Here is a 25,338-nt window from a genome sequence, read left to right on the forward strand (position 1 = left end):
CAGGCACTGGTGGCCCCCCGCTCTGCGGCTCGCGGCAGGCCCCCAACAGGGCGGGAGATGGTGCAGATCCCACTGAACGGTTTTACAGGGTCCGCCTCGGCCAGGGCCGGAGCGCCGCGGGGAAGCACGACCGCCGCGGCCCGGAGGCCGAAGCGCCGTCAGAGGGCCGCAACCCAGCCGCGCGGCCGGGGCGTGACGCCGCGACAAGCCCTGCCAGCAACCACGGGCCACGCCCCTCGGTGGGCGGAGCAGAAAACTCCTCGGACACCGCCTTGGCTAAGGGCCCGCCTTCTCCCTAGGGCTCCGCCCCCATCCGCACGCAGGCGTAGCGCTAACCTTCTCGCCCCCTGGCTGTGCGCGGATCCGGCGTCCGACGTAATTGCGTCGACGCCATTTTAGCCGGACCCACTCGGCTCTGGGCGTGGCGGCCATTTTGTTTCGGGCACCGAGCGGGAGGCGGCGGCGGCGGCGGCTGTGGCGGCACAGACGCAAGGCAGGAAAGGGCAGGCCGGGCGAGCAGGCGGGCCGGCCGACCAGACAGCCGCCTGGCTACAACGAGATAACCTAGCAACCGACCGCTTACACCTCTAACCATCCGCCCACCAGGTCAACTCAGGTTCGGCCGGCCCCCGGCCCGCGCGCCGCAGCCGTGGTGGCAGCCCCGGGAGGCGCACTGGCGTCCGTTTCCTTCGGTGCGTTTCCGCGGCGGGGCGGCCCGGGTGGCCGGGGGGCGGGGCCTGGCTGGGCCGTGAGGGGGCGTTGGAGCGTCGAGGCGGCCGCGGGCGGATGCCGGTTCGGGACACCTTCCGTGCTGCCTCCGCCGGGCGCTAGCGAAGGCTCCTTCCGGAGTGGGGAGTCGAAAGCCCGTTTCCAAACGGGTTTGCCTGCGCCGTGTCCCTGCGTCCTGGTTCTCGGCGGCGGCCGCCCGCGAGAAGCGCCTAGCCGGGGCCGCGGACCTGGCCGCGGGAGATCGGGCTTTGCGTGGGAGGGTTCGCAGCGCCCCGCGGCCGAGGTTGAGAAGGACCGCCCCGGATTCACGTAGCCCCTCTCGGCTCGGCTAGCCCGGTGTGCGTCTGCCATCTTGAAGGTCTGGGAAGATAGTTTCTGTCCGGTGGCCTCGAAATTTCGCAGTTCGCGGTAACCGTGGTGTCGACTTAAGCAACACCCAAAATGCGTTTCGGTGGATTCTTCCATGGCCGTTGATACAGGCCTTATCTTTTCATTTGCTGTTGGGAAACCCTTGATGCTTGTAGATACGAGGTGGTCCCTTTTCTGACTTGCTCATTCTGCCCATTGTCCTTTGTAGATTCTCGGGATTTGAAGATGGCTGCACAGTCAGCGCCGAAAGTTGTGCTAAAAAGCACCACCAAGATGTCTCTAAATGAGCGGTGAGGCAGCCAACAGCAACTTCAGCGCGTTCATAAGAAAACATTACTTAAATTGGCCCTGGGGTCCAATGCACAAAAACCAGTTTTAAACTAAATACCAACAGAAGGCTACAGACCTCTGTGTTTAGTTTCATCTTATGTGGTACACAAAACAAATTGGGCGGTTGTTTCAAAACCCCTTATCAGTAGATTTTTATGTTAAGCTGTCTCAAATATTTATCTGGTGGGATGTATTTTAAAAAGACTCCTCACACCCTCCCTCTTTTCATATTTTTTACATCGATACAGGGGTGGTTGCAGCTCGGTAGCATGGTACCTTGGCTGCACTAGGCTTGCTGCCCAGTCCGAGGCCGGCCGTGTTGCGTCTGGTCTGTAAGAGGCAGGTAGCAAGCTGTGGAATGTCCGAAGGCCCTCGAATGTCATTCTTGGGCCTTGTAAGAGGCACGTGCTTTGCTCCATTTCTCTTTCTTTCGATACTGCTTTTAATTTGTTTTTGTGTTAGATTCTTTTACAGTTAAGTGTTCTTTTTTGTTCTATTAAACTTACTTTGACAGGAATAATAGAAGTGTCTTCACAAGCTGTTCAGTGACTAAATTAATCTTGATTTTCTCAGAAATACTCACTTGGAATCAGGAAAAGTAATCATTTGAGCCTAAGACAAGTTAAGGTACATCTCTGAGAGCTCTTTATTTACTGCCTTTGACAAATGAGTTTATTTTTTAAAAAAATTTTTTAATGTTTGTTTATTTTTGAAAGGGAGAGACACAGAGTGCAAGTGGGGGAGGACCAGAGAGAAAGGGAGACACAATCTGAAGGCTCTGAGCTGTCAGCACAGAGCCCAATGCAGCGCTCGAACCCACAAACCGTGAGCTCATGACCTGAGCCGAAGCTGATTTTATTAAGTTGATGTGAGACCACTAAAAGATTTAATTGATGTTTATTTTTGCCTTTTCCAGAGCATATGTGCTTCTTATATCTTAGGTTATGTTACACTGATTTCTCCATATTTACATGTTATTAGGTGAAAAAATACGAAAATATGATACACTGCTGTGACTTACATGGATGTGCTATTTCTGTGGTCTGTGAGGTCCTCAAGTCCTTCCTTATATTTGCCCTGACAGTGCATCTTCAGGCTCCCCCAAGATTTTGGCTTTCTTTGTTTGTCTCTGAAACCACATTTTCTGTCTTTTGTTGTCATCATATCTGCTTATTGCGTGTTTTTCATATCTTCGACCTCTCTAAAAGCCGTTACCTGAGCCCTTGTTATCACTTCTGATTGAATGTGCTGCACTTAGCTGCATTTCTAAGTTTCTGATTCTTGCAAGTTTGTGGAAGCAGAGGAGTCTTTAAAGAACCCACATCAACCTTGATCTAAGTGTACCACTTTACTTAAAAGTTCGTGGGATCTGGAGCTCCTGGTCTAGCAAGCCATGAAAATGCCAGTAAATGTTTTGTAATAAAGCTTTTATTTAAACATCCATTTTGTTCGACCTTGAAGCTTTACTAATATGCTGAAGAACAAACAGCCGATGCCAGTGAATATTCGGGCTTCGATGCAGCAACAACAGCAGCTAGCCAGTGCCAGAAACAGAAGACTGGCCCAGCAGATGGAGAATAGACCCTCTGTCCAGGCAGCATTAAAACTTAAGCAGGTGAGAGGATGGGTCTTAATGCTCCAGAAGCAGCTGGTGATCTCTGTCAGACAGTCCACTGAGGCTGTCAGGATGTGATGGATGATTACAAGGTGGCTCAGGGCAAAAGCAGAAACTTCTCTGGAGGAAAGAGAAATTCAGAGAATTCCCATTGTAGCAGGTACCAATAAGTAACTTCTTGTTGTCTTTCTCTTTTAGGTAGTTTGCCATCAGTATGGCCTGTTTCTGTGTTATCAATGAGTTTTAATTTCTTTTTTTCTGATCCTTTGGCCTTAAAGTAGATTTGCTGGATTTTACCACAAAGAAATTTTGGGTTTTCTAGTCTCCAGAACTGTGAGAGAATAAATGTCTTTTGTTTGAAGCCAAGAAATGAAAGAAAGAAATTTTGGTTTGTTTTACATGATCTCAGAAAATCCTTTATTCCCTGTTAAATGAGTTACAAATTACGAAGATAACTTTATTCTATTTCTCCTAGCACAGGAAATCTGAACAGCCTTAGTCAGAGATTTTCAGTGCTAAAATATAGAAAGAATAGGATGGCCTTCATCTCCACAGCACCTAAAGTTTTGTCAGTAAATAGTGAGAGCACGGAGTAATTAAAGAATTAGTGGGTTCTCTTTCAAATTTCCGGTAAGAGATAATTCTGTTCAGATCTGAAATAAAACCTGCTCTTTATTATTCATAGACTTTATATGCGAGTCCGGACAGTGGCTGTGGAAGGATATGTCCAAGCTGTGGCTGGGCGTCTGGAGGGCGATGCCATGCAACTGTAAGGACTTTAACTGGTAGCACTGCATGGCTGTGCATAAATTCAGCAGTTAAATATAACACCCTCCCACCCCCACCCCCACCCTGAACTGTTGGGCTCACTGACCAAAAATAAACAAGGCCTTCTGCTTCAGCTACCTTAAGCCTTGGATTTCCTATATTTTGTCCCTGACTTAGGAAAGCCATAAAAAGGCCCCACCATTTTCCAAGAGTAGGTATTATAAATTGCTGACGATAAGCCTCTGACAGATCATTCCAAAAGACCTTTCAAGAAGTTTTTGTTTTTTGGTGTTTTGTTTTGTTTGGGGTGTGTGTGTGTGTGTGTGTGTGTGTGTGTGTGTTTAAAGAGAGTGTGCATGGACAGGGGAGAAAGGCAGCAGAGGGAAAGAGCTCTTAAGCAGGCTCTGCGCAGAGTCTGCGAGATCATGACCTGAGCCAAAATCAAGTCAGTCGCTCAACTGACTGAGCCACCTGGTTGCCCCAAGAAGAAGCTTTAAATGTAGGCTGTGCACAAAGCGGCTTCTGGAGCAGAGCTGTCGAATAGAACTTTACACAGTGATGGAAATATTCTTTTTTTTTTTTTTTAATGTTTTATTTATTTCTAGGGGAGAGAGAGAGAGACAGTGTGAGCAGGGGAGGGTCAGAGAGAGAGGGAGTCACAGACTCTGAAATAGGCTCCAGGCTCCGAGCTGGCAGTCAGCACAGAGCCTGACACGGGGCTCAAACCCACGAACCGTGATATCATGACCCAAGCGAAAGTCGGACGCCCAACCGACTAAGCCACCCAGGCGCCCCTGGAAATATTCTTTATCTCCTCTCCAGTATGGTAGTCTCTAGCCGTGTGTGACTATTGAGCACTCAGAATGTGGCTAATGTGACTGGGGAGCTTTTAAATTTTTATTTACTTGCAACTGAAATAGCCACATGTGGCTAGTGGCCACCTTAGCATACAGCACAGCTCTAGAGTGAAAACTAGGTGGTGTAGTTGACATCCTTAAGCTTTCCATTTGTTGTAGACACCAGTGTTGCTGGCAGCTAAGGACTAAGAAGGGAGGACTTCTAAGCACTGTGCATTCCCCACTAAAGTACAGATTTTGGGGGGAATATATTCAGTATCACTGAATATAAGAGATTTGGAGAATGAAGTCCTGACATCCTAATTGTGTGCTGTCAGGGTGACACGACAGGCTCTTATAATGTCATTTATGCCTAAGTGCATACTGTTCAGAAACTGTCCCTTTGATTAGTTTATTATATTGTGCTAGAAAACTCATAACACATAGCATTTGGTTGCAAAAACAAAAAATCATTGGTAGTCATTTATGGGTGAAGCAAGAGGACAGAATTTATTTTCATTCCTACTGGCTAATGGTTTTATGGGGAAACAGATTTGCTGGGGCTTTGGATGTGTTCAAGGTTACACAGTTACCTTTTCCTTTGAAGGATATTTAACTTCCTGAGATGTGGTCTTTAGTTTCTCTTTGAGGGATAGATTATTGAAAATCTCTAGGTCCTCAAACATGGCCCTGAGTTTTGTGATTATAACGTCCCTGTCTTAATTCCAATGAAAGTTTGGCTAGCTCTCTGGAGATACAGTTGAGTTACATGTTTATTTGGAATTAAAGGTTATTGTATTGGCCTAATGGAGCTGTTTGCAAGGGTAGACATGGAATTAATGGCTGTTTAAGAAATGTAAGGAAAGGTTTGACTTTTTTGTGTTTATTTACATCTTAAGGTAAAAATGGATCGTCTGGAGATAGATAACTCAGAGGAAAAATGGAACACACTGGCCTCTTTGACTGAAAGATCAAATCTTGTTTTTAAGTGACAAGAATTCAGATGAACTTGTAATTTAAATTTTTCCCAGAGTGTGATGAACTTCATTTGGTGTTTGAGTAAGCCTTTGAAGACAGTGGTAGTCCTTGGGCAAGTATGAATCCAGTCATATCGTTGTCAACCTGTGGTTCAAAAACAGAATCCAGGATTTGAAATACAAGAGTTCTTTCTTAAAACTTAAAGTTTCATGTAGTGGTGTCTGGCTTTTGTAGCCAAACTAGTGAGGTAATTTGTGTTGATGCCAATTTCATGGGACCATACTCAAACTTTTGTAAAGGCTCTGGATCAGAATTCTGCTTCTTTTCTATCACGTTCTGAGGCAAAGGCTAGTTTCTGCATTAGGTTCTTTATGTGACGCCTACGGCAAGTTTATCTCCCTGCACACAGCCATCTCACTGCTTCTTTTTCTCTGCACTTCGAGTTGCCGAATCCCATCGGAATGCTTTTTTGATCTCAATCCCCCAACACCTTTTCTTCCAGAAGAGCTTAAAGCAGCGCCTGGGTAAGAGTAACATCCAGGCACGGTTAGGCCGACCCATAGGGACCCTGGCCAGGGGAGCAATCGGCGGACGAGGCCTGCCCATAATCCAGAGAGGCTTGCCCAGAGGAGGACTTCGAGGGGGACGTGCCACCAGAACCCTGCTGAGGGGCGGGATGTCGCTCCGAGGTCAGTGCTGTGTACTTGAACGTTGTCGGGCCCTACCCCTTCCCTTTTCTCTTGGGCTGCTTATGGACACATTTGTTTAACATCTTTAAGCCTGAATTTGTATTAATATAATTAATAACTTTTGAAATCACGTATTTTTAATAGTGCTGCATGTCTTTTATCGATACCATTCCTTTTCTGATAATGTGCAATGGTGAGAGGCTATGACCTGCGTAACAACAGGTAATTCATGTCATCTCCATTCCATTTTGAAACACCCTGCTGCTGCTTGAATCAAAAGCACATTCAAGTTCTAGAAATAAGTTAAATCTAAGAAATTTTTGGTCTCTTGGCCTGTATCTTAACTAACCATCTCTGTTCCCAGTACTAGTGAAACACACTGTTCTATTTGGAAGAAGAGAGGATAAGTCACCCCATAGCACTTAGCTACATGTTATGTTTTGGGCACGTTACACTGTTCCCTATGTTGTTCTTGTCCCTTGTGAGAATGTATTGAGAGCAGGAGCCATATCATTGATTTTTAAATCTACCTGAATGCTAGACACTTGTCTGATTATTCAGTAGATATTTATTATATGTACTTACTAATTAACTTAACTCCCAGCTTCTTCCAAAAATGGGTTTGTGGTCAGACTTTGAATTGATTGAATAAAGAGCAGCTTGATCTGTTCACACTTGGTGTGCAGCTTGCCCCTCCCCCCAACCTAAAAATTAACTGAATTAACTCTCATTTAACCCTCACCGCCTTCCTTTGGTTAGAGTCTACTTTGTCTCTCTTGGATTTACCTGCATATACATTGTATGCCTCCTCTCCAAGGTCAAAACCTGCTCCGAGGTGGACGAGCCGTAGCTCCCCGAATGGGCTTAAGAAGAGGTGGTGTTCGAGGTCGTGGAGGTCCTGGGAGAGGGGGCCTAGGGCGTGGAGCTATGGGTCGTGGCGGAATCGGTGGTAGAGGTTAGTCAGCTACCAACTTCAGAGAATAGCTTCCCCTTACTTCTCTCCCTTCAAAACTCAGAGGCACTTTTCTGCACAGCTTCAAGTCATAGGCAGGCTTATTTGTTTGTCTTGTTTTGTTTTTTTGAAACTGGCTTATTTTCTAAATTCACATGCTGGTAGTGCCAAAGTCTGTCATGGGTTGTCTAAGAACCAGTCAGGTACATGTCCGAGCCAGATCATATGCAGTCTTTTTCCAGGTTCTTGCAAATTTAAATTGTATTGTTAAAAAAAATGACAAGGTGGTCAGTTTGAGGTTTTACCCTTCTCTGTCCTTGCCCCGCCACCACACACCCCATCCCATAGCTCAAAACCCCACTTTGAGACTAAGAATAAAGAAGAGGGAGATGTACAAAAATGAAAGCGTTAAAAAGGATGGTGAGATTGGAGCTGAGTATTGATGTTGAAGCCAAGTAAATTCAAGGTAAAGTTTGTGTCTATGGGAAATCGAGATGCCTTTTTTTGATCAAGGTAGAAACCAAGAAGGTACCATGTCAGTTAACTGACTCTTGTTGATAATCTTACCTTTGAGACTTAGTGATACTTGAATTGTGACCTCATGACCCAGATTGGAAAAGCATTTAATGGTGTTGCTGTTGTTAATCCAAACCCCGTGGGAGTTTTCTGATTTAGAGTTTAGTGGAAAACTCTCAACAACACCTTTCTAGGGTGAGAACAAATCTATTCCTGTAGACCCTGTGTATATCTGCTGCGGTCCCTTTATAGTGTGTGGTGGGTCTTCCATTATTTATGACCTTGAAGTTGCCAAAGGATAATAACTAACAGGAAAGGAAATTTGATAGCCAAGGGCTTACTTTCTTCTCTCCTGTTAATGTTTGGCTCACTGAGTGAAGTATAAATTAGTTTGGGTTTCAGGATGAAATAGCATGTTTTTAAATTATCTTGACCTGGTTTCTGAGAGAGACATCAAGTGTGGGGGAGTCTAAAGTAGCTTTTCAGAAAGCTGCATATGTTTTGTTAAGTGGATTGAAACCACCTCTCAGATAACCATAATTGTTAGAGGCAGCTAGAATCTGAGATAGAAGTGATTGGGACTATTCTGAATATTTTTCCTCATCTTCTCACATTGTTCCTAGGTCAGAATAACTCCTCAGTCTCCTGATACGGGGTCAGCTCATTAGTCTTAATAAGTTTGAGGAGAGATGAGCTAATTTTCCAGAAAGCTCTCCCATAAGGCTTACCTTAAAAATTGTCTAGCCTTACACCCCCATTTCTCTGTGCCCTTGTTACTTCTTCCCTGCTTTACTAAATGGGATTATCTATAATGTATTTTAATTAATTTCTAGTAGGTCTCAAACTTTAGAGAATTTCTTTGTTTTAGGAGAGATTAAGATTTTTTTGTCAGTTATTTTACCTTTGTCGATAGAATAAAAAGTCTTTAAATAGCCTTTAGAGATGAGCATGTAAACAGGGATTCATTATGTGTGCTTTCCATGTGTTGCTTTCTGCCCAATGTGTTTCCTGTTTTTCCAGATTTCTCCTCTTTGCCCTGCCCTTTCAGCCTTGCTCAGCTAGGCCCCGCTGCTCTAAGGGGCATTTGCCATACCACCCATTAAACCTACTTGTAACTTGTTTTCTTTTTTTCCCCTTGGGCCAGGTCGGGGTATGATAGGTCGGGGAAGAGGGGGCTTTGGAGGCCGAGGCCGAGGCCGTGGACGAGGGAGAGGTGCCCTCACTCGCCCTGTGCTGACCAAGGAGCAGCTGGACAACCAGTTGGATGCATACATGTCGAAAACAAAAGGACACCTGGATGCCGAGTTGGATGCCTATATGGCACAGACAGATCCAGAAACCAATGATTGAAACCTGCCCGCCCTCCTGGGAGAGACTCTTGTTCAAAAGTCACCACATCTGTAAATAGCCTTGAGATAACAGATGGAGAAGATACCTGATTGATGCTGGAAGGACCTATCACAATAGGCCGTGGACTTACTTGCCACCAGTTTGTGCATTTCAGTGTGTTCCTTTTACTTTTTTTGATACTGTGTTGTATGAAACCCTTTTTTCCTCTGACTTGGATTTTGTTTGGTTCTGTTTGGGTTGTTCCTCCATCCCCATCACTCTGACTTCTCTTTGAACATAAATGTGGTGGCCTTGTGGCTAGAACACTCTCTTCCCTCCTCTGCCTCCCTTCACCTGTCCTGTGCTCTGACGTTCTAACATTTCATCTCCGTGTTCCCATAAAAAAGCCCTAGAAAGAGCCCATCAGTGTTCCTAATACCCAGGTTTCTGAAAAACAATTCTGTTCTACATCTTTAAATAGCCTCTTAAAAGTGTTTAGAAAATCTGGAGCTCAAAAATGCATTCTACCACATTTATATTTTATTGGAGTTAATTAGGAGCACCGACATAGCCACAGGGCCACGTAGGTTACACATGGTAGCACCTCTGATTTTGATTAAAGTTACTTCTGTGGGCATTGACAGCATTTAACAAGCGTGCTGGGTTGGGTGTGTGCCCTTTCTGCCCTGGAATTAGGTGTATAAACTTTCCTCTCAGGTTTGTGTCACGTCCAAAGAGATACTTCTGGGTTGGCTTACACCTGCAATGGAGAGGATTTGATAGGTGCTTCAGAAAAGGGGATCAAATGCTGGCAGATCCCTTCTGGGAGGCCTCAGAAGGTACCCACGCTGAAAGGCTGTTATCCTTAAGTTTATCCCAAACTAGTCTTGGGCTTCTCCGTTCAGTGGCTTTGTTTGACCCTCTCTTTAATTTCCCTTGAAGGTTTAATTAAGTTCAACTATATTTTGTCAACTGTTGCAGTTTTCAGTGGATCTTGTATTTCTGGTTCATCATAACAAGAAATTGTTCTCAAATCTAGCCAGGATTACTACTTCTTTTGTTGGGCTCTTTGAAATGCTGTGGCCACTATACCAATATTCTCACCACCACCACCGCCCCCCTGTGGACTTGAGTCCTTTTCTTCACAGTTGTCTTAAAATCAAGATGGGGGGCAGATACTGATAGGACTTTGGGGCAGAAAGTAAAGATTTTGCCCTCTGAGTAAGCCTTACAGAAAAAAATGATTAACCAGACAACATAATATACTAGCCTTTCTGGCCCAGAAGAAGGTCCAGCATAATGACCTTTGGCAAGACTCTGTCCTCTTGGGAAAGAAGAACCTAGCCACCTCCTACCAAACCTGCTGCCATTGAGGTGCCTGGCTCCCAAAACGGGGGAGGTTATGTGTGTGGCAAGCTGGGAAGGAAATTTTGGTCAAGACAGCCTGGACTTGAGTCCTGTCTGTATGACTTGGGCTTCTTAGCCTCTGGGTTGTGAAGGAAGGGGTTTCATTAGTCCTACAGAAGTGTTAGCATGAGAAAGCCATGCGGTGTAAGAGAACAGAAGCACGCTTACAAAATCCCACCGGGTGCGGCTCCTGAGTGTACTATAGTCCCTTCGTGTCAAAGAATGCACTGTGAGGCTGGAGGTCTTTAGCTCGGACAGGTGTTCCTAACCTGCCATTGGAACGGCTAGAAAGCACTTTACGTGTGCGAGGCCAGTTGTAGCCCCTCAGGTGGAGCCCGGCCTCTGGTCAGCTCGGGGCTTCTGTGAGGGAGGTGCTGGTTGGTGGTGGGCAGGGTACCCTTTGCAAACACATCCACTGGTTACAACGGACGCCTCCCACGCCTCTAGGACACCTTAGGGAAGGAGGCAAGGGAACTCGGGTGAGTGGGTTCCTTCCACTCCACACAACGCTAGGTGGCCTCTCTCTCTGGGATTATTCCCCAGCCTTTTTTGTTGACCTGCCACTTAAACCCTCAGGATGTTAATCTGGTGTTTGGGACCCCCCACCCTCCCAGGGCCCTTTCAGCCCTACGACCCTGCTGACTGCCCCCGACAGGTGGCTGTCAGGACCTGCCCCATGTCCTCTACACTCAAGCCTTGCACTGGCCCAGCTTGCGGTGCAGTGAGCTAAGACCAGCATCTGTGTGAGCCTTCCCTGTGCAAGTGCCCTGGCCCCGCCTGAGGCGTCCTGGTACCGGGCACCGCTCTGAGGGTCCTCCCACCTCATGAAGGAGCTCGTGCCCAGCAGTGGGCAAAAGGAACTCTGCTGGGCTCGGGCCCTCGAGGCCTCCCTGCTGCTCACGTGGTTCCCAGCGTCTCCTCAGCCCCGTGCCCACTTGTGCGACCCTCAGTCCCAGGTGAGAGGTGAGCGTCCAGGGTAGAGGGACAAAGAGGTTCGGCCCCGCTCCTCATCCGGCCACCCATCTACCAAGGACTCCCCCAGTGGACACCAGAAAAGTGTGGTTTGTTAGAAGGGGGAAGAATATTCCAAGTACAGGGAACAATACAAAGGTACAGAGGCCTAAGAGTGTGTGGCACTCGTGTGTGTACGGTGGGCCTCCGAGGTGGGTTGGGAGACACCGCTGAGATCAGGCAGCCCATAGTCTCGTCAATAAAGAGCTTGGGCAGCTGCGTGGATTGGGGGGTGACTTACACGATGCTGGTGGGAGGTGTAGATGGGTTCGAGGGAGCAAGGGTGGGGGCTGGGAGACGGTCAGAGCTACTGGGCTTGTGCAGCACCTGGAGCGGCCTGAATCTGGGGCAAAGCCCACAATCTCGACACTTTCCTCGCTGTCTAACATCTGGGTGTCGGCAGGAGAGGGTAGTCTGTTGGCCTGAGCGAGGACCTGACGGGAAGCAGGGCATCTGCGGCTCCCTGTCCCCACGCCCCACCCCCGGCAGCGGCACCGTGCAGCTGTCCCATGACCTGGTCTGAAACCAGTGGCAGCACTGCCGGCCGCTCCCCATGGCCCCGTGCTCTAGAAGGAGCCAGGCTTCCAGGCAAGAGGGTCTGGCTGAGGACAGGGCTCCAGCCTCCAGGAGCCCAAACTGTAGCACCTGCCCTGTCCCCCCCCCCCCGCCCCCGGCCCTTACGGGCTTCCTGGGGCCTCATCAGGTAGCTCCAGCCAGTACACAGCCCCGAGCAGCAGAGCTGTGCCCAGACCAGCAAGTTAAGTGGGGCCCAGAGAGGCCGGGACCTGGGGCGAGGGCCTGGCCTGTGCATCCCTGTTCCTCCCCCCGTGGGCTGTCCCATCCATCCCCCGTGAGGCCCCAAAAGGTTCCAGCTTTTTTTCCCCACCTGCTGCTTCTGGAAGACTGCCGTCCCCACATGCCCCATGAGAGGGTTCCCTGGCCAGACCAGGCTCCGGTTAGACTCCAGGACTGCTGCTGGTTACAAAGGGCTCATAAGCTGAAGGTGGGGCCCTGGCCTCCGAGGCACTGAGGAGCGTGAGAAGGCCACAGGGGCAGGTCTTTATCTTTCTAGTTTTCCCCCATCTCCTCGCTCTGTTGGCTGACCCAAAGAAACTCCCCCCGAGGGAGGCCAGAGGGTGTCTTCTGCAGATTACCTCACCCTCCTTTGTAGGAGGGAGAGGGACCTCGTGACAGATTGCCCTTTGGGGGCTGACCAGAAAATTCCCGACTGACCAGTTAAGACTACATTTCTAGGGGAAGCTGAAACTGCAATTAGGTTATGTATGAAGCCCAGGTTTGGTGACTTGGCCTGACAAAAGTAACCCCATCTTGGGCCTGGGTTTTCTTTTCAACAGACCCTTGCCTGGTCTCCCTTACAGATTTTGATGTATGGAAATAAAGGCAAAAGGAAATGGCAGATAAAATTAAATTTCCTAGGGGTGTCTGGGTGGCTCAGTCGGTTGGCTCAGGTCATGATCTCACAGTTCATTGGTTCGAGCCCCACATTGGGCTCTGCGCTGACTGCTCAGAGCCTAGGGCCGCTTTGGAGTCTGTGTCTCCCTCTCTCTATACCCCTCCATTGCTCGTGCTTTGGCTCTCTCTCAAAAACAAATAAACATTAAAAAAAAATTTTTTTTAATTAAATTTCCTAATAACCTGCAGCCCATTGACCACTACTTGAGCCAGGCAGAGTAAAACGTTTCCCCAGGACTCCCTACTGTCTGAATGCTAATGCTCTGCCAGAAGGAAAACAACCTTAGCTTGACAATAACTAGGCCTTCAGCATCCTGTGAATCTTGTTTAGCACGTGAAAATCTCACTGGAAACTTCCCCTGGACTTTACCTCCCCCAGCTCCAGAGTGTATAACTAGTGTGTCTCTTCATGGCCCCACGGCAGCTCTTCCCGCCCGCAGGTCCTGTCCCCGGGCTTTAATACAATCAGCTTTTTGCACCAAAGACATCTTCAAGAATTCTTTCTTGACTGTTGGCTCCAGACCCCACAAACCCCACTATCACCCCCAAAACCTCATCGGACATGTCCAAGAAACGGGAGAAAGATGGATTCTAAAGTCCCTTTCAGGGGCGCCTGGCTGGCTCAGTCAGTAGAGCCTGTGACTCTTGATCTCGGGGTGGTGAGTTCAAACCCCACACTGGGGGCAGAAATCACTTTGAAAATGAATAAATGAGGGGCGCCTGGGTGGCTCAGTTGGTGAAGCGTCCAACTTCAACTCAGATCATGAGCTCATTGTCCGTGGGTTTGAGTCCCCTGTCAGGCTCTGTGCTGACAGCTTAGAGCCTGGAGCCTGCTTCGGATTCTGGGTCTCCTTCTCTCTCTCTCTGCCCCTCTCCCACTCATGTTCTGTCTCTCAAAAATGAATAAATGTTAAAAAAAATTGTTTTCTTAAGAAAATGAAGGAATGAATACAACAAAGTCCCTTTCAGCATTTGTCTCGGAGCAGGGTGCGGACTGAGCTGCAGGAGTGAGACTCCAGGCAAGATCAGCAGGAGGCTGTGGCGGAGCCCGCAGGGGACAGACGTGCTAACTGGAGGCGAGGAAAGCATAAAAACAAAACACTGAGTGACTTTTCTCCGAGAACCAGCCTTTGAAGTAGGATTACCAGATAAAATAACTGCACTCAAAAATTGTTTGTTTTTTATCTGAAATTCAAATTTACTTAGTGTCCCAGGCAGGGCTTTTTCATCCTTCTGTTTTCCAAATTTCACAACCCTACTTCAAAAATGTAGCTGAAGGGACTGCGGCCTAACATGGGGGCTTCTTGCATAGAAACTGAGCCACCAACCTCCCTGCCCAGCCCTGGCCAGCCCCTGTTCTCTCTGTCTCTCCCTCTCCAGGGCAGGCCTCAAGGGCTCGGCCCTCTTTCCTCACCTCCTCCTCCCTCCGGGCTTTCCTCCTCGCAAGGCCTGCGAGGGAGGCCGGCGGCGAGTACCCTAGTTCCTCCCGTGAGTCAGTGCCTCTCGTGAGACGTTCAGCTCTAATCACTAGAGGGAAAGATACAGGGAAACAAAGACAATAAACAAACAACAAAAAGTGTTCAAGGGATCACACTTGGGGCCTCAGGTTTCCAGCTGCGGACCACCACTCTCCCGCAGCGACTTAAACACCTTCTCTCTGGTTCCTGAGGAGGAAGCCCAAGGCTGAACATTCTGGTGCCCTTCATGTCTGGGGACTCCTTTGCTGTCCAAGAGCACTTCGGCACTCACCTCACCTGCAGCCCACAGGACCGCGAGCTTAAGAGACTGGGCCTCAAGTTGAGAATTCAACAAGACATTTAAACTTTCTGGAAAGCCATGAAAAACACAACAAAACTAAGAAAACTTTTTGAGGGAAGAAAAAAAATACAGGTGCCCGGGTGGCTCAGTCGGTGTCAAGTGTCCGACTTCAGCTCAGGTCATGCTCTCATAATTTGTGAGCTTGAGCCCCACGTCGGGCTCTGTGCTGACACCCCAGAGCCTGGAGCCTGCTCAGACTCTGTGTCTCCCTCTCTCTCCGCTCCTCCCCTGCTCGCACTCTGCCTCTCTGCCAAAAATAAACATTAAAATTCTTTTTCTTCATATGAAAACACGTGTAGATTTTAAATTTTGCTTTACTGTGGCAAAATACACATAAAATTTACGACTTTCACCATGGTTTTTTGAGAGAGCGAGTGGGGAAGGGGGAGAGAGAGAGAGAAAGGCAAGAATCCCAAGTAGGCTCTGCACTGTCCACGCAGAGCCCGAGTTGGAGTTCGGTCTCACGAACCATGAAATCGTGACCTAAGCTGAAGTCAAGACACACAGAGGCACCCAGAAGCCCTCACTTTCACCATTTTTAAGTGTACATGTCAGTGGCATTAAATAAGTTCACACTAATGTGTCATCATCATTACTCTTCTTTAGAACTTTTTTATTATCCCGTACCGAGACTGTACCCATGAATCGGTAACTCCTCATTCACCTTTCCTTCTGGCTCCTGCAACACTGTGTTGATAGAGAAGAAACCACATTTTATGTCCATGAATTGGACTGCTCTGGGGACTTTCTGTAATAACCTGAGAGTATGCGGCCTCATTTCTGGCTTAATTTTCCCAGCGTCATGTCTCTGAGGCTCATCTACCCTCTGATAGATGCGCCACAACTTCATTCCCTTTCCCAGGCAGCAGGGTGGTTCAGTTGGTTAAGCATGGGACTCTTGATTTCGACTATGGTCATAACCTCACTGTTGAGTTCAATCCCAGGTCAAGCTCTTTGCTGACACTGTGGGGCCTGCTTGGGATTCATTCTCAAAATAAATAAATAACTTTTAAAAGGGGGGGGTGGCTTTATTCTCTTTAAGATTTGATAATGTTCTATGAAGTTTTGGGTTTTTTTTAAATGTTTATTTAAGAGAGTGAGCAGGGAAGGGGCAGAGAGAGAGGATCCCAAGCAGGCTCCATGCTGTCAGCACGAAGCCCGATAGAGCCAGGCAGGCGCCCCATTCCTACAGTTTTATACATACTGCAGTGCCCTTAAAAAAAAAAACTCAAATTTAAAAATATGAACCTATACTAGGAATACAATCTGGTTTTCTCACCAAGTTAACAGGAAAGGGCTATGCACAACTGAGAAGATGAGCATTTACTTTCCACCTTTGCGCCCCCAAAATGGCTCCTCCCAGCCCCCCGAAGTCTGGAGACCCACTCCGCAACAGCACCCCCCTGAGGCCTCCAAGGACCTGCCGCTCGGCCTAACCGCTAGCAGTGGAGGAGACTCGGTTTCCCAGAAGCTCCCGGGCTGGGTCCCGCCCACAGCTCTGCCGGGCGCCCCCTGGCGGCGCGCTTCAGCTCGGCTCCAGTTCCCGGCGGCCCGCGCGGCACGTCCTCGGCGGAAGGGCTGCTCGTGATGGCTGGGGCTGGTTCTGCCGCTGTGTCCGGGGCAGGGACCCCAGTGGCGGGTCCCGCAGGCCGCGACCTCTTCGCCGAGGGGCTCCTCGAGTTCCTGCGACCTGCTGTGCAGCAGCTGGACTCTCACGTCCACGCCGTCAGGTCCGAGAGGGAAGGGTGGGGCGGGGCCTCCTCTCGGTTTGGCTGGGGGGGCGGGGGAGGTGCCAGGAAGGGGCGGGGCCAGGCCCGGAAGGGGCGGGGCGGGGGAGGCAGCGGGCCGAAGTGGCTTCGCTCAGAGCTTGAGAACCTCTTGGGGGAATCGGCTTTTCGAGTCCTGTTTAAGTGACTGCGAAGGCCACATAACTCTTTGCAGAGAGAGCCAGGTAGAGCTTCGGGAGCAAATTGACAACCTGGCTACTGGTAAGCATCCCTGCGTTCCCGCGATCCTGCAGCTCGTGTCTAGCCCACCTCTGGGTGGGTTTGTGTCGTGTGCTTCCAGGACATCAGGGCGCCAATGACTCCTGCCTCCCTAAGTTTCTAGTGATCGGCCCATGTGGGTGCAGGCGCGTCTTCATCCCACTTACCAGCCTGCCTTCCCCAAGAACGAGGAGCCATTAGGTGTTAGTTTGTAGCTTACTTCCATCCCCCAGAGCTGTGCCGAATCAATGAGGATCAGAAAGTGGCCCTGGATCTCGACCCCTATGTCAAGAAGCTGCTTAATGCCCGGCGACGAGTTGTCTTGGTCAACAACATTCTGCAGAATGCGCAGGTAAAGGAGTTCCCTGCTAACAGGGATCCTTTAGAAGTGCTCAGGGCATTCTCCTTTTCAAGGGGTGACTATGAGTCACTAATTTTAGTCGTGGGGAAAGAGAGTTGTCAACCAGTGTCAGCCATAATAGATCTCCTCATTCTCCGTACTCCTAGCCAGCTGCCCTCTTTTATGTTCTTCCATACTGCAGCGGACTTACATCAAGACGGAGCAAGCCCCGCGGTATTTTCCGCAGGTAGCTGACACGGTGTTTGGGTTTTTTTTTTTTTTCTTTTTAACGTTTTATTTATTTCTGAGAGAGGCAGCATGAGCAGGGGAGGGTCAGAGAGATACAGAATCCGAAGCAGCTCCAGGCTCTGAGCTAGCTGCCGGCACGGGGGCTCAAACCCACGAACCAGGAGATGAGACCTGAGCTGAAGTCGGGCACTTACCCGACTGAGCCATCCAAGCGCCCCGACAGCGTGTTCTAAAGTCTTTCATGGAGCATTTATAATTCCCAATCCTGCCTTGTAGGAACGGCTGAGGCGACTAAACCACAGTGTTGCCAAGGAGACGGCCCGCAGGAGAGCAATGCTGGATTCAGGAGTTTACCCTCCTGGTTCCCCAAGCAAGTAACCGGGCAGAAGATGGAGCGCATGGCTGGCCCCGTAATAGCACAAGTACTATTCCCCAGCTGCCTGGTTTCCTCCAGGACGCCCTGTAGACCTTGGGACATCAAACAGGCAGCCCAGTTGTTTTTGTCTGAAGCACTTAAGTCTCACCCATTTATATGGGGGCCCAAAGAAACCGGTGTACAGCAGGACTCTTGATCCCAAAGGATTTATTATGACTCTTGCTTCCAAGAATGGGCTGGACTCTACTTTTTTTCTTAAACCTACATACTCCAGGCCCAGCTCCTGTACCTTCAAGCCGAGTTAATGAGGGGCTTCCTCTGTTGCATGTCCTCTACCTGTGACCTGTTTTCCTTTGTTTACACTGAGGATTTCAAGAGGGTAGGCGAAGTCTCGTAATGACTGTCAACCCTCTTCTGTTGATTGCACTGGGCTTGAATATAGTAGCAGTATTGCTAGAGCCATTTGATTCAATAAATGCATAAACAGTGTTCTAGTTTACTTTGGTATATGGAAAGGTTCCAAGAGTCTTTGTAGAAACTTTAATTCAGATACAGCTTCAAACTGTGATCTAGTGCTTACAATGAAAAGACTCACTTTCATTGAAAAGTACAGAAAGCAAAGAAGGTTCCCAGATGCCAAGAAAAACAAGACCAAGAACCCTCAGAGAAAGTACTTTAATCATTTTTCTTAGGGGAAAAAAAAAATCCAGACACTAACAGTTCACAATATTTCAACAATGTACTGTTGGAGAGGCTTCCAGGACCTAGGGACTCTGAAGTCTTAGGAAGAACAGCTGGTCTCCTGCGTCACTGCAGATGGTGGCATAGGTCATAAATGGGAGACTTCAGGCTATTAAGCTAACCGGAACCCAGTGGAATGACACTTTTCTAGTTTCCTTTCCTTCCGGTCTCCCCTTTCCCTCAGAAATGCCACCACGTAAATCCCAGGAGCAGTTAGCTTAGGCTCCAGTCTTCACCTTGGACAAGGGGGTGAAAATAGAAAGGAAGGTCACTCCTGAGTCTCCATGCTTTCCTCTTCCTCTCCTTGAGGTGGTTCTTCTGTATTCTCCTCCTCCTCTTCTCCTTCCTTCTTCTCTGGTGGCTTCTCATAAGCCTTTTCTGAAGGTGTCACTATCACTCCATCCCAGGTAGAGATTTCAGAAGCAAGATCTAAAACAGAAAACAGGACTTCAGGCAAGTAACCCAGCATACAAGTCATAATCTACACAGAGGAAATAGTAAGACATCTGAGTAGTACAGAGCCTTGGAGAGCAGAGTACCATAAAGATCCCCTGACCCACAGTGACCACTCACAGCTGGCGTCCCCCTCCTGGCCAAGAATCTTCCGAAAACCACCATGTGAGAGGATTCGGACCAGAGTCTGAGCTGTGTAGCACACCATGTCCTGGAGAGCAAAGTGAGGATAAACTAGAAAGCTGAGTCACAGTAACTTATCTGAAAATATTCTTTCATGAATATCCTCACGAAAACAGATGAAGACAACTTTAATTTCAAGACCGAAGTTTGTGAGAACTCCCAAATCCCTGACTCCTAAAGACCACATTCCCTTTGCCTTCGGACCTGGACTATGCAAGAGTAGGGTGTCCCATACCTGCTGTTCCAGAGTCATGACTGTGTGTACCCTGAAGTTGCCACTCTCACAGGGGTCTGTGATCCCCACTGACCCTGGAAGGAACAGTCCTGCGGCCAGGATCTGTAAGCAACGCCTGAAGCACACAGGATCATTAAAAAACACAAAACACGGCTTACATCCAGCCCAAACCCCAAAGAAACGTGCTATACCTGTATGCCACGTTTAGGGCCAAAGGCTGTCTGGTAGGATTGTTCATCACAGCATAGTGCCCCTGGAAAATAACCAACCTGGTAGGTGTGCCATAAACTTGGCAATTCTGGCCAAACTGAAACCTCAAACCATCACACAGAAAACTGGTTACTAAATTAAGGTCTAACTAAAATGTTCATATTCAAGAAGCAATCCTGAACTGGCTGCTCGTCCACTGATTTCTTCCCGTTGATCCCAGTACTGACATGACATCAGTAACAGAAAGGAATATGAGCAATAATCACTCATTCAACTGAATACTCCAAAAACCCAATGAAGTAATAAACACCATGTATTTACTGGATTGCTTGTCCACCATGAGATTTATTTTCAGCTTCACCAAATTTCAGATCCTGGTAGGTTTCAGAGTAACTACTGTTAAATAGGGATGGTAAGGGACTTCAGTTGCTCTTCTGTACTTACCAGTAAGTCAAGGATCCAGGGAGTGAGGGGCTCAAAGCCAGGAAAACGAATTCTCAGGTCCTTCAGCAGTCTGATGAGAACTTTAACTCTGACAGTAAGAGGAACCCAGAGATTAAAAGTAGTAACATCATGTACTTCTATCGCTGAGGTACAGAGCTGTTGTTATTTCCAAAACCAGACATTCTGTTTCTCTCAATCTAAATTTGCTTACTTAGGGGCACCTGGGTGGCTCATTCGGTAAAGTGTCCAACTTCAGCTCAGGTCATGATCTGTTCACAGTTCATGGGTTCACACCCCACATCATGCTCTTTGCTGACAGCTCAGAGCCTAGAGCCTGCTTCAAATTCTGTGTCTCCCTCTCTCTCTGCCTCTCCCCCACTCACTCGCACGTTCTCCCAAAAACTAATGAACATTAAATGAAAAAATATTAACTTGCTTACCTAAGGTGTATTTAAAAAAAAAAAAAAAAAAAAAGGTCCTGACAAAACATAGCCAAAAAACTTCTAAGAGAGGAAGTATGGGGGTATCCTGCTACTCCGTGTAATTAGAATAATTAAATTATTTAAACTCAAATAGCGAGGAACTCACGTGGACTGAGAAGCATTTTCTTCAAACCAGCGGGCGTGTCTGATGGCTGCTAAGGCACTCTGCAACACCTTGATATCCACTACAAGACCAGCAGAACAGGCCACGGTGAAACACTCCTGTTACTAAGCAAGCAATTCAGCCTCCTTGTAATTTCTTAACACCCCATGTTCCTCTGATCATGTCCAGAAATCACTATTCCTCCCCTATACCAAATCTGTAAGCGTGCAAGGTCCACAACTTTCTCCAAGAGCCTATCCGCTCCACAAATATTGTCCTCCAATCCAGTTGCTTTCTTGGCCATCCAGTCTGACAATTTCACTAGCAAGCTAGGAAAACTCTCTCTAAATTACAGAGGGAGATAGCGAAGTTTGGGGGTCACCTTAGGTCCGGAAGGTTTTATGTGGAATATCAACAAGGTAAAAACTCAACAGTAACCTTATACCGGATTTTGAATTTCCCCCACCCCCCAATATCCCAGAAATAGAAAAAAAGGACTAACAATGGAGTTCTGGGTCCAGTTTTCGGAGATTTGGTGGCACTGTTGTAATGAGAATCTTCACTGTAGCATCAGAGGAACTAATCTCAAAGCCAGTTTCATTGGTCAGCATGGTCAAAACTGAAAGAAAATCAAAAGCTGTAACCCCCCATCTCCCTTAGATGACCAGAGGTAAAAACAGAGTTGAAGTAGGAGAACAGACAGGTTTCTAAAAACAGCAGGGGTCCAGAATGAGGATTCAAAATAGTTTTAAAAGTAAGAGATGGGGCACCTGGCTGACTCAGTTGGAAGAGCATGAGACTCTTGATCTCTGGGGCATGAGTCTGACCCCCACACTGGGTGCAGAGATTACTTAAATAAGTATATAAACTTTAGAAAAAAATTAAAGTTAACAGAGATCAACTGGATTTTGAACACTAGAAATTGGAAATCACTGCAAAAACTTCCCCAACTTAAAACTCTGCATTCAAGAGGCGCCTGGCTCAGAATGGGTGGCTCAGTCAGTCGAGCACCAGCTTTAGCTGAGGTAAAGATCTTGCCGTTCAGGAGTTCAAGTTCTCTGCTGTCAGTGCAGAGCTTGCTTTGGATCCTGTGGCTCCCTTTCTCTCTGTCCCACCCCTCAAAAAATCAACAACAAAAAAACTGCATTCATTCTCCCTTCTAGCCTGACCTTTGTTAAAAATGTACTTGTGGGCACCTGGGTGGCTCAGCCAGTTGGGTGTCTGGCTTCAGCTCAGGTCGTGATATCACAGCTTGTGAGTCTGAGACCCACATCAGGCTCTGTGCTCCAAGCACAGAGCCTGGAGCCTGCTTCGGATTCTGTCTCCCCCTCTCTCTGTTCCTCCCCTGCTCGCAATGTCTCTCTCTCTCCTTCAAAAATGAATAAACATTATAAAAAAATTTTTTTTAATGTACTTGTTAATTATAGACCCGGCTCCTGATGACCACTAAATACATGACCAGCAACAAACGCAAACCTTCAGAAGGATCTTGTGCTCTAAGGCTTTCCACAACTTTGTTCCCCAGGGCAGCAACAGCTTCCACTAGATTGAGAAAAAAGGAGACCATGAACACTGTAATTATTTACATAGACTTTCTGTACATCTCTATGCCATCCCACACTCTGATTTCTGCCCCATGTGTAAGGCTGGAGCAACAGCAAGCAACAGAATAAACTCTTTTACAAGGGAAGCTAACACTTGAACAGAGAAACAGGAAGTCTCAGGGAATAGGACACTTCCTATGCCCACATCCTTTCAGAGTGGACTTTCCCGTCAGTGGCACTAATGCCATCTGAGGTTGGATGACTCTGTTGGGGGCTGGGCAGCACGGCGCACCCTGTGCACTGCAGGGTCAGCAGCGTCCCCGACCCCGACTCCTTTGATGCCAGTAGCCCCAGATGTCTCCAGACACTTCCAAATGTCCCATGGGGGACAAAACCACCCCTAGTTGAGAAATACTGCCCTTCAGACATACATTCTTTCAGACACACAATCCAGACTTTGTCCCGTATCACCCCAACACACATTAAATAAATTAATTCTCCATTTGTTTCCCAAACAACCTTTCTTGCAAGAGATCTGGGCTTTAAAGATCCCTATACCTCAAATGCCAGAAAGAGGTGCACTCACACGTTGGCAGAATCTTTAGGATTACCACCAGGTCAGCCACGTTGTGTCCTGTCGTCATTGTTCCCTTTTTATATGATCCCACCTGTCGGACTTCTTCAATTTGCTGTTGGAAGAGGGGGGGATGCAGAAGTGAAAGATGGTCTAATTCCTCTCAGAAATCAATGACAACACAATTATTACCCAGATTTAGAAGTAGCAGAGGTCAAATGAGATCCCAAAACCACCACATGAAAAGCCTGATACATTATGGGTAGCTGATAGCACAGTGCAAGTTTTATCCCCAAGGTCACCACTACAGAGGAATTCCGCTATCCTTTCCATTTTATTTACTTTTTTAGTAAACATTTTTTTTTTAATGTTTTATTTATTTGAGAGAGAGAGAGAGAGAGAGAGAGAGAGAGAGAGAGAGAGAGACCGTGTGAGCAGGGGAGGGTCAGAGAGAGAGGGAGATACAGAATGTGAAGCAGGCTCCAGGCTCTGAGCTGTCAGCACAGAGCGCGATGTGGGGCTTAGACCGTGAGATCATGACCTGAGCCGAAGTCGGACACTTAACCAACTGAGCCACCCAGGCGCCCCTCCTTTCCATTTTAGACCTGGCTTTGCAGAAGAAACAACTGAAGAATTAAGAGACAGGAATCAAGAAAACTTCCACACAACCAAGGCTGCCCTCTTCTATGACTAAATCACTAAAAACTCACCACTTCAAATGTCCCTGGAGCCACAATCAAATTGTCAATCACATTATTTATTTTCGTCACCAAGGAAAGGATGGAGGCCTAAAAAACATCAGGAAATAAAAATGCCCTAAAGTGAAAAATTATAGGCAATTTTTCAGAGTTTGAGTATTTTCCCCTAATCCCTTCTACATACAAGCTGAATTAATACCTACAGAGGGCTCTGAAAACACTCTGACCCTTCTGGCCTTGACTATGCCAGGAAAATAACTTTTTGACCCAAAGACAGAGTCCCCAATGAAAATATGAAAGCATATTGTAATCTGTTTATATAATCCACCTGGCACTCTCCCTCTACCCACAATGAGAAATGCGGCGAACAATTAAACCCTCTGTAAAGTTTCGGCTCTGTTAACACCAGCAGTTATTCACTTCTCTGGCTTTCTTAGAGAAACCTGAGGAGGAAAGCCAAAAGAATATACCTGTTCAGCAGAATTAGGAGCAAGGTCCTGATTCCTCTTCAGCAAGGCCTCGCTGAAGGAAGTTTCATCCGGTGCCGGCTTGACCCGGGGAAAGGCCATTTCACACTAAAGCATTAAGAAACCACATAACATTTACCAAAAACAATACATAGGGGAGATCGTTTTCTCTGTTGCCACAACAGAAAAAAAACTGAAAATAGAAAATTCTACACTTCTTTTTACTCCATGAGATATTCCACACAAGGATACCCGCTACACGGACTGGCCATAATCTCAGCTCTCACTGCTTTTCCAAGAGCAGATAGAACCAGAGATCTTTATTTACAACAAAGACTACAATCCTGTTATTGTCAACAGTAGCCAGGGAACTCTCGCGGAGCTCTCGCTGTCTTGTAAGGAATGCAACACGCCGCTCCATTCACTTTCTCTTATCCAACCACTACTTGACTTCACCACCAGATGCTGGGTTCAGGAACAAGTGAATAGTGGCCACACTCCACGGCCCTGTCTACGGTGAACAGGAGCCAAGGTACTCACCAAATAGAAATCAAATGGAATATGCGGCACAAAGGGCCTGAACCTAAAATAAGAACAACAATCCAGATCATACATCACATGAAGTCAAGCGGGGCCGCACTCCCTCATCGGGGTGCCTGAGAGCCGAACCTCAGAAAGCGGGGAAACCCAGTGCCCTCCAGCCTGCAGCCGCGAGGACGGAAGCGCGGGCCAGGCCGTGCGGGGGTGCTAGGAACCGGCACTCACCCTCCTCCGGGGCCTCCTCTGGAACCGAAGCGCCCGCCACGGCCACGGCCTCGGTCACCCCTGCAAGGGCAGAGATTTCACTGGTGACCCCACCGAAGGAGGCCGCTCGAACTCCCGCTTGCGCCTCTGGCTCCGAGCGCCCGGCCTCACCCCACCTCACCTCCTCACTGGACGACTCAATCCCAACCCACAGCGAACAACACCGGGCTCCAACAGCGGGTCCCTGCGAGAAACACCCTATAATCCCCGGGACACGGCCCCCGGAATTCCAGGGACTAAGGCGGCTGCCCCTTTACCGCCGACGCAGCGGAACCTTTACCCACACACCCTCCACTCCCCGGACGTGGCGCGCCGGGTCCCACGCCTCCGCGGCCCCCGACCACCGCCACCGCCACGGCCGGGCGCTCTCGGGCTTCAGGCACCCCCGGACGCGCGGTCCCGTCGGGCGCCCCGGCCCACCCTCCCAAATTTTCCGGGGCAGCACCCTGAGCTTTCGCAGAGCACCCCCAAACCCTCACCTCATGGCGCCCTCGAGCCCGAACAATGGAGTCCACGCCAACCGCCCCTCTCCGCGGAGAAGCGGACGACCTGAGACGCGGCCGGCCGGCGCGTCCCAACAAATTCCGCGCCGATTGGCCCGCGCCGCACCCCGCCGCTCATGCCTATTGG

At 48.3% G+C, this 25,338-nt stretch overlaps 3 protein-coding genes across 10 annotated transcripts; 2 read left to right on the forward strand and 1 right to left on the reverse strand.

Moving 5' to 3' along the window:
- Positions 1-397: 397 nt before the first annotated feature.
- LOC120221490 (chromatin target of PRMT1) lies at positions 398-10,149 on the forward strand. Of its 5 annotated transcripts, none has more exons than XM_039218900.1 (6): positions 403-692; positions 1,307-1,388; positions 2,890-3,043; positions 6,128-6,314; positions 7,132-7,269; positions 8,927-10,149. In XM_039218900.1, the coding sequence occupies exons 2-6, from the start codon at positions 1,324-1,326 to the stop codon at positions 9,130-9,132; spliced, it is 750 nt and encodes a 249-aa protein (XP_039074831.1). In that variant the 5' UTR covers positions 403-692; positions 1,307-1,323; the 3' UTR covers positions 9,133-10,149. The 5 variants fall into 5 exon arrangements, with proteins under 5 accessions (XP_039074834.1, XP_039074835.1, XP_039074831.1 ...); XM_039218902.1 differs by having other exon boundaries at positions 6,131-6,314; XM_039218901.1 differs by lacking the exon at positions 403-692 and adding an exon at positions 805-1,087.
- A 6,080-nt stretch (positions 10,150-16,229) lies between these two features.
- Positions 16,230-18,226, forward strand: SNAPIN (SNAP associated protein). 3 transcript variants are annotated; one of them, XM_039218908.1, is made up of 4 exons: positions 16,230-16,550; positions 16,762-16,808; positions 17,021-17,153; positions 17,671-17,753. In XM_039218908.1, the coding sequence occupies exons 1-4, from the start codon at positions 16,408-16,410 to the stop codon at positions 17,678-17,680; spliced, it is 333 nt and encodes a 110-aa protein (XP_039074839.1). In that variant the 5' UTR covers positions 16,230-16,407; the 3' UTR covers positions 17,681-17,753. The 3 variants fall into 3 exon arrangements, with proteins under 3 accessions (XP_039074839.1, XP_039074837.1, XP_039074838.1); XM_039218906.1 differs by having other exon boundaries at positions 16,236-16,550; positions 17,021-17,157; positions 17,671-18,226; XM_039218907.1 differs by having other exon boundaries at positions 16,240-16,550; positions 17,039-17,157; positions 17,671-18,226.
- A 203-nt stretch (positions 18,227-18,429) lies between these two features.
- On the reverse strand, positions 18,430-25,281 carry ILF2 (interleukin enhancer binding factor 2). 2 transcript variants are annotated; one of them, XM_039218898.1, is made up of 15 exons: positions 25,188-25,264; positions 24,830-24,892; positions 24,670-24,729; positions 24,445-24,487; positions 23,908-24,012; positions 23,450-23,527; positions 22,752-22,854; positions 22,098-22,163; positions 21,124-21,240; positions 20,625-20,703; positions 20,037-20,124; positions 19,574-19,635; positions 19,383-19,497; positions 19,085-19,175; positions 18,430-18,940 (listed from the first exon to the last, which is right to left on the reverse strand). In XM_039218898.1, the coding sequence occupies exons 1-15, from the start codon at positions 25,190-25,192 to the stop codon at positions 18,780-18,782; spliced, it is 1,236 nt and encodes a 411-aa protein (XP_039074829.1). In that variant the 5' UTR covers positions 25,193-25,264; the 3' UTR covers positions 18,430-18,779. The 2 variants fall into 2 exon arrangements, with proteins under 2 accessions (XP_039074829.1, XP_039074830.1); XM_039218899.1 differs by lacking the exon at positions 24,830-24,892 and having other exon boundaries at positions 25,188-25,281.
- Positions 25,282-25,338: the final 57 nt, after the last annotated feature.

Source organism: Hyaena hyaena, unplaced genomic scaffold, assembly GCF_003009895.1.
Source record: "Hyaena hyaena isolate Hyena2069 unplaced genomic scaffold, ASM300989v1 scaffold_783, whole genome shotgun sequence".
Taxonomy (NCBI): Eukaryota; Metazoa; Chordata; class Mammalia; order Carnivora; family Hyaenidae; genus Hyaena; species Hyaena hyaena.